Source organism: Pinus tabuliformis, chromosome X (genome assembly GCF_031772625.1).
Source record: "Pinus tabuliformis cultivar Carrire ecotype Pingquan chromosome X, CPIR1, whole genome shotgun sequence".
Lineage (NCBI taxonomy): Eukaryota > Viridiplantae > Streptophyta > Pinopsida > Pinales > Pinaceae > Pinus > Pinus tabuliformis.
Genome location: NC_142308.1, coordinates 1,048,018,770 through 1,048,031,610, shown reverse-complemented (window position 1 = coordinate 1,048,031,610; position 12,841 = coordinate 1,048,018,770). Strand labels below are relative to the sequence as shown.

The following is a 12,841-nucleotide window of genomic DNA, read 5'->3' as shown; positions in this document are numbered from 1 at the left end:
CTAAATTGATACCATGTTAACAATAAGCCTACAACAAAAATAACTCCGACAACAAAAATAACTTCTAGAATTTTCTAGAAAGTAATGCCAAGCACTAATCATAAAACTTTAAATAATCATAACCATGGGAACACTAAGAAAAGTGAAAATGTGCACAAGGTGCATAGTGAAACTTACCATAGAACTCAACAAATTTCACAGCCACTCTACTTTGGAAAAAATTGTCACCATTAAAACGAAGTCCGTAGCTATCACTCCATTGTTGAGATTGCCGGTTAATTTGAAAATGACAACTCCTTGGCTACAAATGCATAAACAAATGTTCATAAGTACTTTAATTCCACAGTCTCCTGTCAAAACACAAAGATACCGTAAGTTCGAGCGAAAGGCCAACATACATTCGACCCCTTCGACGAAGCTAGTAGGTTATACCCCTTCTGCGAAGTTGTCCGCGCCCTAAAAAAGCATGGTCCAACAAGTATAAAGATACCCCAAGTTCATGGGAACGGCCAACGCGCGTTCTAATCCTTTCTCCAAAGCTTGGTTTTCCCTCTTCTGCGAAGTTGCCCACAACCGGCCTAGGTTGATCCAACAAATTTAGTGGCCAATGTCCATTGGAACACCCCGGATCCCCGCCTCCTGCTGACATATGCCTCCCGAGTCCCTGCTACCTTCATCCCATCCAATCTCAGCTCCCTTTCCATCCCCCTAGTTAGTGGTTTTCATTGTTCAAGAGACAGACCGAAATTGTATAGCCGTAACTGAATTGGGATTTCCATCTCAGACGCTTCTCGAATCTGTACCCATTTCTGGAATCGAGTATGGATTTGGCAAAAGTGGCAACAGAGGCAGCCCTTGGAGTCGGCATGGGTGTACCCACTCAAATAGCTTTAGAGAAAGCACTTGAGCTGGTAGAACCCGTGTTTTACTACAAAAAATGGGCTAGAGACCTGGAGGAAACTGCCTTGTCGCTCAAGCCTGACATTGATGAATATGTAGAGATAGCTTCCAACTCAGAGTTATCAGATTTATCAGCACCGAGATATCAACGGTACACAAATTTTCAAGGCCTTCTGGAGAGAGCCATTCACCGGGCGCGACAAGCAGAGGAAATAAACATGGTTGAAAAGTTCAATTACGCGAATGAAATCCACGAGTTCCTCGAGAAAATCGATAAGTTCATCCGTATTGAAGGCCCGCCCAACCACGCCCTTGATTCGGAGAAACTAAGGGTAGAGGTTGGGTTTCTTGGCCAGAAGTTAGCACAAGTGGAACGTCTGAGCCGTCAAAACATCAGCCCAACTCAGACCAATATTGATGGGATACATGGAGCTCAAGCCGCTGAACGGTCCAACAGCTTCAACTCCCAAGTCCCGCCTATGCCAGAGAAAGCATTGGGTTTGGATAAGCGTATCGATGAGGTCAAACAAATTCTCAACCAGAGGGATGTGAATATCGTTGGAATAACGGGGATGGGCGGGAGCGGCAAAACCACTCTTGCATCAGCACTTTGCCACGATCCTGGAGTCAAAGGTAACAACAATTCCAATTCTTTTTAAAGAAACGTTCCATTTTGTCTTCTCACAATCTTAGTTTGTAAGGTTTATTCTCTTTGTGATCTTCAGATACCTTTCAAAACAATATACATTTCATTATCGTCTCACAGTTTCCTGGAAATGAAAACGGTGTCTGCGAGATTTTAGAGATTATGTGCCATAGCATATTTGGTGGTGAAAAGCCTAAATTCCGGAGCATAGAGTATGGACGCAACCAACTGCAGAATAATCTTAATGGAATTGCACATCGGAAAACTTTGGTGGTTTTGGATGATGTTTGGCCAGGTTTAATTGTGAAAAACCTGTTGTTTACAGCAGAAGGATACAAAACAATTATCACAACCAGATATAATGACATCATTCAATATATACATGGTACTCCGTATGAGATACATGTGTTGAATGATGATGATGCCCTATCACTTTTCTGTTTCTGGGCCTTTGGTAAGGATTCGATTCCACCAACAGCGAATGGAGATCTCGTTAGAGAGGTATGAATTAAACATTCTATTCATAATCCTACTGTTGATGTGCACCTCAGATTCAGAATAGCCATCGAATTCCAATTTCTTTTGGTTGCAAAGGTTCATTTCATGAGTACCACAAAGCAAATTTAGTCTCTTTAATGTTACCAGGATAATAGGTTTGCAATCGATAGGAAAGAGCATTTTCTGTATAATATAACTCCGGCTAAAGTTATAATACAGAGTATTTATGCAGAAAACTAACATAAAATTTCAACTGGTGCTAAATTTGTAGGTAGCAGCAGAGTGTAAGGGTCTACCACTTGCCCTCAGGGTGATTGGAAGTTCTTTGCACAGTAAACCCCTGCCAAAATGGGAAATTGCAAAGGAAAAGCTTTCCAAATCTGAACCTATTTCGAAAGATCACGAAGCTGAACTTTTTGGTCGTTTAAAAACAAGTATAGATATCCTCAGTAAGAAAGAGAGACAGTGCTTTTTAGACTTGGGGGCATTTCCCAAAGGTAGAAGGTTCGGCGTTTGTTCATTATTGGACATTTGGATATATGTCCGGGAGATGACATGGTTGGAAGCTTTTGATGTCTTGTCAGAACTTGCGAGCCGAAATCTCATGCATCTCACAGGCTATGGCGAAGGGTATTAAACTTGTTTTCATCTGCATCCTTTAATCATTGCTTCCACGGCTTTATTTGTTTCTCAAATTAAATTCCTATGCTTGTGGCATCGTTAGAGCACGCACTTTGCAGAAAAGTTCATTTTTATTACCAGGTGTTAAAATTCATAAAAGAAAGAAATTTAAGATACGAGTTTATTTACATGATTTGTTAAAGATTTAGAAACCAGAAGGATAACATAAATTGATAGGCTCCTATCAAACTAGAGATCAAGAGAACCCTATGAGTTCACCATCATTGCATTGGTTAGTTCACTGTTATTTCATCGGTTAATGTGTCAAGATTTGGATGTGTAGGAGTGCGGCCATTAATTATCACTGCGCTTCTGAGCTTTCTTTTTCTCAGCATGATGTAATGCGGGATTTAGCGCTCCATTTGTCAAACCAGGACAACAACATTCTTTTCATGCCTTACAAGAAGGTCAACATTCCCACAGAATGGCTAAGTGCTGCTCAGTCATCTAGTGCTCAGTTTGTTTCAATTCATACAGGTTGGCCCGCTCATGAGAATTGCGGTCTTTCCCTGTCTAAACATTAAATAATTAACAGTTCAATTTACTACTTTTCCGAACTGTTTAATAAGCATTTTTACTAGTTCAATTTACCATTATTCCAACCTTATTAAGTGGTTTCATAAGCATTTTTATCAACTGATTTTTACATTTTTGGGATCTGCAGGTGCAATGAAAGAGGAAGATTGGGGTCAAATAAATTTTCCTAAAGTGGAAGCTTTGACTTTATTCTTTGACGCAAAGCAATACTGTCTTCCGACATTTTTACAGAGCATGTCAAACCTAAAGGTTTTGATCGTATACAATTACAGCTCTCAGCGTGTGACACTTAGTGGGCTGACCAGCTTTCCTTCATCTGTTCAGATTAGGTCTGTACTTCTTTATAAGTTAATTGTTCCTTCGTCATTTTATGAGAACTGTAGATCCTGGGAAAGGTTGGAAAAGCTGTATATATGTCTCTGTGGGGACCTTGGAAACATCACTCCCGTCGATAAGGATAAGGAATCTGAAGCCTTGAACTTTCCAAAATTGTTGGAAATTAATTTTGATGACTGTAGTGAATTGAGCGAGCTACCAATCAAACTCTCCAACATAACTTCCCTCCAGATGTTGTCTGTTACCAATTGCCCTCGCATCGAAACCTTACCAGATGACCTGGAAGCGTTAAGCTCACTGAGGGTCTTGAGATTTTGTGGATGTATAACCTTGTCAAGGCTGCCACCTTCCATTTCCAAACTTGCCCAACTTGAATATTTTGATATTTCATTCTGCTATTCTTTGAAAGACCTTCCCGCCGAATTTGATCACATGCCCAATCTAAAGTTGGTGCAAAACGGGCATCGAGTCATCTCGTCCCAAGGCGACGTCGTAGTTCATAATTTGCTGTCGTCTATGATGGAGTTTTACGTGTCGTCTCTGGTGAAGAATATAGCCGACCCTCGTCCATCTTTGTTGTGCGAAACGGGCATCGAGTCACCTCGTCCATCTTTGTTGTGCGAAACGGGCATCGAGTCATCTCGTCCCAAGGAGACGTCGTAGTTGATAGTTTCCTGTCGTCCCTGATGGAGTGTTACGTGTCGTCTGTGGTGAAGAATATAGCCGACCCATGAATATGTTCTTTAGAGTGATTATTAAAATAAAATATAGGCTAGTGGCTTCACTCTAAAATAGTTAATTAATTTTAGTAGGAGGGTAATTTAAAATTAGAGTCAATTAATTGAGTGTTGAGTCAAGTCGAGTTAAGTGATAGATGAATTTAGTGTGTGGTTGTATGTCAAGTTATTTTAGGTGAGTTTCTAGTTGGAATCATATAAATATCTCTTATCAGATGCATTGTAATCAATCAAGTTTTGTGTGATCAATAAAAAAGTTGCAATTCCTATGTTTTGTGTGTGAAATTTGTGTTTTGGCTCCTATGTCTTTCCAATAACAAAGTCCTTTAATTTGAACTGGCTTAATGTTGTTGCAGAACCCTTTAGTTGAGACTGGCTTGATGGTTAAACTTGTCGGAGACTTATGAATATGTTGTTCGTTAGAGTGATTATTAAGATAAAACATGGGCTAGTTGGTTGATTCTACACAACCTATGTCTTTGAAGAGCCATTACTTCAGTGTACTTTCCGAGCCTAAAATACAACTCTACTATTCCGCAAATTTTCAAATTATTTATGAATTAGCTCATTGTGTATGGAATGGTGCGGTTTATACATGAAATCCAATATGAGGCTCCTTGCATGCACTAGAACTTAAAGATTTTTATATGAATATAATGATATTTTAACATCACATGGACTATCTTTACATACTCTCTCATTTTTTTAAACGTTTTACATTACTTCAAATATCATCTCAACATTAAAGGTTACAGCATAAACATAAAATGTTATAGGAATATCTATTTTAACAGCACATGGACTATCCTTACATACTCTCTCTTATTTTTTTAAATGTTTTGCATTATACCATCTAAGGTTACAACATAAACATAAGCTTTTTATATGAATATGAGTTAAAAAAACTATTAGATGGTTCTTGCCACCTATACATTGGGTCTTCATATGGAGTCTATATCTTATCAAAGATATGGTACTAAGATATGATACAACTTCTATGGTACTAAGGTAAGTTGTTTTCGAACATTGCAAACAATGACAAGATTCTCATTGCCCAGAGTGTGCTCATATTGTGTAAATTTTTAGCTAAAATTTTTATGTCTCTAGAATAGGATACTCTCCAATACAGAAGGATTTCCATCCATTGCATAATCTTTGCTGACCGTGCCGCCATGGTTGCATACCTACTATGCACCTACCAGTAAAATACAACAACATCAAATAAAACCTTACTCATTCTCGTTCCATTCTCAAATATTACTGACCTTTGAATAAAAATAAATACATGACAAGCCAATATGATACAACAGTGGAAATATATATTATTATCCAAAGCATTAATTGATATTCCACATTTATTCACGGCGTCCTTGACTTTGTGCATTTCATGGACATCGCGTTTTTATGGATGTCGTGTCGATTCTTTTCAACTACAGTGAAGTTTGCCAAACAAAGTCAATTAATTTCTATTTCCAATAGATCATCTCGATTCTCCTCAACTTGTGTGAATCATTTTTTCCAATCGAACATGGGTGCCGTTCACATGCATACATAATCTTGTCCGGATTGTACCACAAAATTTATGAAGACCAAAAATTTGCATTTGCACCAAAACAATTTGGCACTTGGCATAATTTAAGCGGACCAAACCTTCTTGGCACTTAGCGGATCAAACATTCCCACCTAAAAGTTATATTAGCTCCCAAGAATTCTCAACTTATGTAAATCTACCAAAGAGTTTCTGTAAATTTGTAAGTCAGTGAAATTGTTTTCATCCCAACTTTCTCTTCAACTTTTGTAAGTCACACCGGCAAGTTAATCAAATTGTCTCATTCCCACTTTACCTAAATCTATGAGGTTTTGTTGTGTGAAACGATCACAAAATGTCCTAAATAAGTCAAGTCAATCTAAAAATTCCCAAACAAATAAATCAAGTCAAGTCAATCAAATTGTTGCGAACTTTTATATTTATCGTGTGGTCCTCAACTTTTATGTTTATATAGTGGGGTCCCCAACTTTTATAATCTTCGTCATCCAGTGATGGAATAAACCAAAAATCTTTTTCCTTTTTTTTTTTAACTACATGGTGAATCAGTAACTTCCAGCCTAATCTATGGGAGACCCAGGATCAATCCTGGTAGCTACCACTATAACACCAAGAGTACATCCAACTACCTGCAAGTCGATATACTAAGATCCTATGGTTTTAGCAAAGCTAGACTCTCGTGGGGTGGGGAATCTGCTTCTCGAGCATCCACCACAGCAGGCCAGTGTACTCAATGAGATTTGAACTACGGTCCCCCAAGCTTCGCCCAAGTAGACTTACCATCAAACCACACATCACTGTACTGGGATAAACCATAAATCTTTATCATCACAAGTAATTAATACCCAGGGGATTCGACCAGCGAATGTTAGGACCCCGACCTTGTTGTTAGCCCAAGAGTGGATGGGTGAGCCGGTGACTCTTAGAAAGCCAACGAATTAGGAGGTACCAGATTGTTGGGTGCGTGCTAACACGTTGGTTCCACCAATGGGGCCTTGCTGGCCTTTCAAACCATGTCTTGTGCCATGTGCCCCCACTGTAGGGTGTGGGGTCCAAGCCTTTGGCTTCAGCGTGTTTGATGGGGCCTAATCATGTTGACATCACTTGTGAAAACACTGTTATTTTTATTTTCAAGCTTTTATATTTTAAGTTCGATGGAGATGTCACAGTTATTTCACTAAATATTGCACTCAAATTAATTATATAAATTTTAGTTTATATTTATTTTAATTTTGGATCTATAAAGCTTTAAGAGAGGTTGAATTTCTCAAGATATAAATCTGTTTTTTGAGTTTTAAATTTGTGGAAAAGTTTGCACCTTGAAAATTTGGAGTTAAAATTTTTAGTTATTTATATTTTTTTATGTAATTTGCTTGAGTCAAAATATTTTAACTAATAATTATAATTATAAATTTTATTATTATTATTATGTAATTTGACAGAGTCAAAATGTTTTAGATAACATAACATAACAGATCATTAAACATGTTGTATGAGCGAATGTTATAACTTAAAGCATCGTGAAATTATCTTTGTGATCTTCCTCACATTTTCATTAGGTACTTGAAAAAGTATATTAAATAATTGTTTCTTCAAATTAATTATTAAATAAAATATTATGAATAATTACATATTATATCTTAAAATAAGGGTGGGGAGAGTACATGTAATGCCTTCACACTCATAAGAGTATCATGCACATAAGTATGTTTGGGCATGTTGGAGATAATAGCCTTATTTTGATTATCCACACATATTTTCGGGTATCTTTAATGTGGCATCGCATGGGCGACATACAATGTTGTGGCACGCCATCACATTTTAGGTGGTCACACGACTTGGATAAATCCATGGTTGGTCGAGTAAGTGGGTCGCACACCATCACAATGACTTGGTGAAATCAACTGCACAAGATGAAGGGTTCCATGACCAAGTTGCAATTGGTGGGTCGTATAACATGGATTCTCCCAAGACACTGGTTGTGACCTCATATGAGGGTGCATGGGGAGAGAGATCTAAATTTGGGGTTTCCGCCATCATACGACGATGGGCACAATTGGCACAATGACACAATTAGCTTGTTGACCTACGATGAGGGTGTTCAATTTGACCAGATTGGCATGATGTGATGGGCACGTCAACCCAAATGAATGAAGGAACAACTGCAGAGTGAAAAATTCATTCAACACATCGTCTAGTATGCAAAACAACATCCGGAGGAGAATAGACACACCTCCCAATTGGTGTGCTGGTTGCAGAGGTCGCTCACAACTCCTATATATTCACCACAAGGAAGTTCAATGGAGAGATATGTGGAGATGAGATGGAATACAACATAGTCTATGGTTGAGATGAACCAAGTGAGTCATGAACCAAGATCAAAGAGTTAGGCAGAGAGAGCACGACATGGGTCTGGTGTTGGCCACACCTTGCCTAACAAGGCAATAGGAATGCAGGCCTGGGTTCTTAGGAACCAAAAATCGCAAGTCCTCAAAGTGTTGCATGATGCTACTACGGGCCAAATTTTAGGGACATAAATTCAAGGTTGAAATTTGGGGTTGTAAACGCCAAAAATTTGGCATTTGTCTTAGATCTGGTGGTTTGTGGCAAGGTTTTCATGAGGTAAAAGAGCCGAGAGGGTTGTTCATTGTTAAAATTTGTCATTACATATATGTTGATTCATGTATTCGGTTAGTGAGCCATCGACTCTATATTTGTCTTTTTGCATGTGTTTGGATTTGCAATTGTACATGTTTATGGAAATTATTGTAGTTGTATACTTGAAATTGGTTAAGTAAATTATTATTTCACAAAGCAATTAACTAAGGATCACTGTGAGTGTTAGGCAAACTAATCCCTCTTGTGGACAAGATAGATCTCCCTAAATCTCAAACAAAATCTAGTAACAAACAAGAAAAGAGTTGTTAACTTTGCTTAGGTTACGATTGATTGAAAAAAATAATATGCGAGAGATTGATACCTATCGATTTAGCGAAATGTTTGTCGATGTCCTTTCAGTGCCTTCTCCTCGATGCTTTAGAGATCGTTTCAATGCTTTCCACAGTTTCTCCATGATTTTTCGAAGGAGATCTGCATATACATAAACACACAACGGATCAAAGCATCTAGTATATAAAGTGAAAGATAAATCAAACACTTAACATATATCATAAATCAAATCAATAACCAATGGTAACATATGCAAGTGATCAAGAAATCCCACAAATTATATCAGAGAACATGTGATTAGAAAATAACAATTTTTTATATTAAATAAAAGGGAGAACAAAGTTACAACCTCAAAGCCTTGATGTTACAAGCCTCTTTTCACAATCTTTAATCTTCTCCTTGGATGAAAATCCTTCTAGCCTAATTTTTGTAGCATAAGCCTACCTTCAATGGTCCTCTCCAATCCACTTGCTTGTGTTTGATTTACAGGCCAAGAGGAGGAGGTTTGGGATCCTCTTCCTAAGGGATGAGATCTACAAATGTTGGGATATGGGATCCACAGAGAGAGGGAAGTAGCTCCATGATGGGAGGGATCAAACTTGAGTAGGAATCCATTCGAAGTTGTTAGTTGGAAAATATTAGACTAACAAATCTTCTAGACTTTAATTTTTATTTTGTACTTGTGTTGAGTCATGTGCGTAGGCCATAGTGTAAGATAGAGCATACTTTTGTACATACTCTAATGGTCTCTTCTATGTACACACAGAAACTAACTAGGGAACTCCATAGGAAGCCAACAATAGTTTTTTGAGCCTTGATATCCAGGAATTTCCTTTTCTTTGGGATTGTTTGGGTTCTAGCCTTGCAGGGGGATGCTTTGGAACACTTTGATGGATAAAGAAAGCTCCAAACCAACGGTCATTTGCCTAATGTGACGAAATGATGTGTAACAGATTACCCCCTAAAATGCAAAGTCAGAAGGGATACTTGATGACTGAAGCTCTTTATCATGCCATGGTACAAGTTAGAGATTGTGGTCGGAGACCTAGAACAATCAATCAAATGTTACGATGCAATATAAAATCATCTCTGAATAGGCATTCCCATACTCAGAGAAAAATGTCTCAGAGAACCAGTATGGAAATACATCTGAAGATCCATATCAATAAACAACATAGTATGGACGCAACCATCAATGGATATATGTTTACAATCGTGAATATTTAATAAATCCATGCAACCTAGATGGATGAAACTAGATCGAAGGTCTTGATCTCCATCCCTTAATCCATAGTACGAATCTAGCCATGTGAGTGAATGTCTCGTAGTCGAACATGGTAGAAACCACTTGATTACTAGTCAATGATGTGAATCGTTAACAAGCGCGAGAGAAACCACCAATAATGAAAATGGTTCTCAGGTACTTCGAGTACAATCTATGAAGTGTGAATATATGTGTTGAAGTCAAACACTCATAGAATCATTCGATCGAAGGTCAATGACATGGAAAATTTTAGGGGCGAATGTTCGCCCTTTGGCGGAATTAAGGGGTTTTAAATTTTTAGTGGGCGAATATTTTGTATCATAGTACATTTTTACAAATCGCCTCAAATAGCCCACCTTATTATAAGGGAGGGTAAAAAAAATAAATTTAGCCCTTGAAATTAGGAGTTACAACTTTCCATTCGCCCTAATTTTCAAGAATAAGTTTTATTTAAGTGAATCCTATGGGCCAAATACCATATTTATAAAAAAGGTATGGTAAATTAATAAAAATATAAATAAATTAGAGGTATGGTAAATAAATAAAACATTTTTTATATTTACTCCATAAATCACTTTATATACATGCAAGGGTGTAAACAAATAAAAATATAAATAAAGTGGAGGTATGGTAAATAAATAAAACTTCTTTTTAATACTTACTCAAAAGGTATGGTAAATAAATAAAAATATAAATAAACTAGACGTATGGTAACTAAATAAAACCTCTTTTTATATTTAGTCCATAACCCTCTTTCTATTTATGAAGGCTCAAAAAATAGGTTTTATTTAAGTGAATCCTATGGGCCAAATACCATATTTATAAAAGAGGTATGGTAAATTAATAAATATATAAATAAACGAGAGGTATGGTAAATTAATAAAAATATAAATAAACGAGAGGTATGGTAAACAAATAAAACGTTTTTTTTATATTTACTCCATAAGTCACCTTATATTTACGAACACTCAAAAAATGAGTTATATTTAGGTGAAACCTATGAGCAAAATACCATAGGCTAAATACCATGGGCTAGATTATTATTAATACCATGCAAAAAAAACATTATTAACCCTAATATTAGTGTTAATAAAAATAAAAATGGCACATAGTATTGACCCATGGTATTCACCTGGAATGTAGCCTATTTAAATGGGGGAATTAAACCAACATAGATCCATCTTTACTCTGGATCTACTAAGCCCCTAGAGGTATCAAATATCGTGATATGCAAACTAGCATAGAGTGAAAAAATATTTGATCCCTCTCGAGGCTTGGTGGATCAAGAGTAAAGATGGATGTTGTAATTTTAATGTATGTTAAACATTTTAACTTGGTTAAATTAAAAAATAAAATAAAAATCAATTATTAATTTTATTAATTTTTATAAATTACTAATAGTAATTTTTAAGCTCCAGGTTTATGATAACCCATGGTATTGACCCATGGTATTCATGTGAGCATAGACTATTTAAAGGGGAAATTCTATCATCTTAGATCCATCTTAATTCTGGGTCTACCAAGTGCTCAGAGGGATAAATAGATTTCATCCCTCTAAGAGTGGTAGATGTGGAGTTAAGATGGATATAGGTTGGTTTTTATGATAATGAAGATATTAAATAGACTTAGGAAATTATATTGTAAGAACATCTTAAGGTGAATTGTTAAAGCTACATTTAGTCACTTCACAAAATTTAGTAAAAAAATACCAATATCTCCATTAATATTGGTTTTTAACTTTTTTTGATTTAACAAAAAAAATTCAAAACAATGAAACTTTATCACTCTTTCCGCATCACGCTCGCAGAAGATTTCTCACCATTTTTCAAACATTCTCAATATGATATCTTCATGAAAAAGTTTAGGTACTGATGTTGGATTAGTTGTTTGAAAAATAAGTTGGTTTGTACAACCTTTCATCTTTTGTGCTATTCTTAATTTGTCTTAATGATCTGTAGGGGTTGGAGCCACTGCACCATATTTTCCTAAAAGGTGGAGATTGTTCACCAAAAAGGAAATTAATCTACATGTTACAACGCTGTTAAAAAATGTGAGACCTATGAGGGTAGTGAATATGCTAGTAAGCAATTTAGATTGGGAGAGACGTAATTAAATTTTATTATTTAATTGAAGATTTCCAATTAAAATAATAATAAATCTACATTTATATATTCATATATTGATTGGAAGGATTCTCGCAATGGTCACTTCTTTCAATTAGATCCCCTTCAAGCCCTTGGGATGCCTAATACTTTCTTATATAATATAGTTGGGGCTTGCTACCTGTTGGCGTGTTGGGGTAAACAAACTTGATGTGTTTTTTTTATCTCGCAGTTGGAGTCTATGGAATAAGAAATAAATTTGATAACTTGAAAAAAGTAGTAGCTTGGCAAAAGTTGTAGAGAAAAGATTAATCTCTCCTACCTTGACAGAACTCATTGTCAATATCAACACCTACAAGAACTTTGTTGTGGAATTTTAACAAAACTAATAGAAGGATATGAAAGAGTGTATTGTAAGAACCTTGACAAAGATGGCCACTGAAACTTGGAACATTGTTTGTAGGAAGAGAAAATTATGTTTCTTTTTCCAAACATGTATGTTAGTATATTACTGTTTAATGAATATGTTTTCTTATTATCATATATGGTTTCATACTTTAACAAAACATTCGCCAAGACTTCACAATGTTTTATTATTCAGTAAAAGATTTGTCAAGATCTTACAAGATTTTATAATTCAGTGAA

At 36.3% G+C, this 12,841-nt stretch overlaps 1 protein-coding gene across 1 annotated transcript; it reads left to right on the top strand.

Moving 5' to 3' along the window:
- Positions 1-386: 386 nt before the first annotated feature.
- Positions 387-4,807, top strand: LOC149143385 (putative disease resistance protein At5g47280). The gene is made up of 5 exons (XM_089447257.1): positions 387-1,533; positions 1,626-2,047; positions 2,316-2,674; positions 3,009-3,202; positions 3,390-4,807. The coding sequence occupies exons 1-5, from the start codon at positions 822-824 to the stop codon at positions 4,259-4,261; spliced, it is 2,559 nt and encodes an 852-aa protein (XP_089303383.1). The 5' UTR covers positions 387-821; the 3' UTR covers positions 4,262-4,807.
- Positions 4,808-12,841: the final 8,034 nt, after the last annotated feature.

Bases quoted from the DNA above. Each gene is read 5' to 3' on its own strand.
- LOC149143385 (XM_089447257.1), top strand. From the start codon at position 822: ATGGATTTGGCAAAAGTGGCAACAGAGGCAGCCCTTGGAGTCGGCATG. The intron at 1,534-1,625 runs GTAACAACAATT...TGTGATCTTCAG, and splicing joins CCACGATCCTGGAGTCAAAG to ATACCTTTCAAAACAATATA. The intron at 2,048-2,315 runs GTATGAATTAAA...CTAAATTTGTAG, and splicing joins ATGGAGATCTCGTTAGAGAG to GTAGCAGCAGAGTGTAAGGG.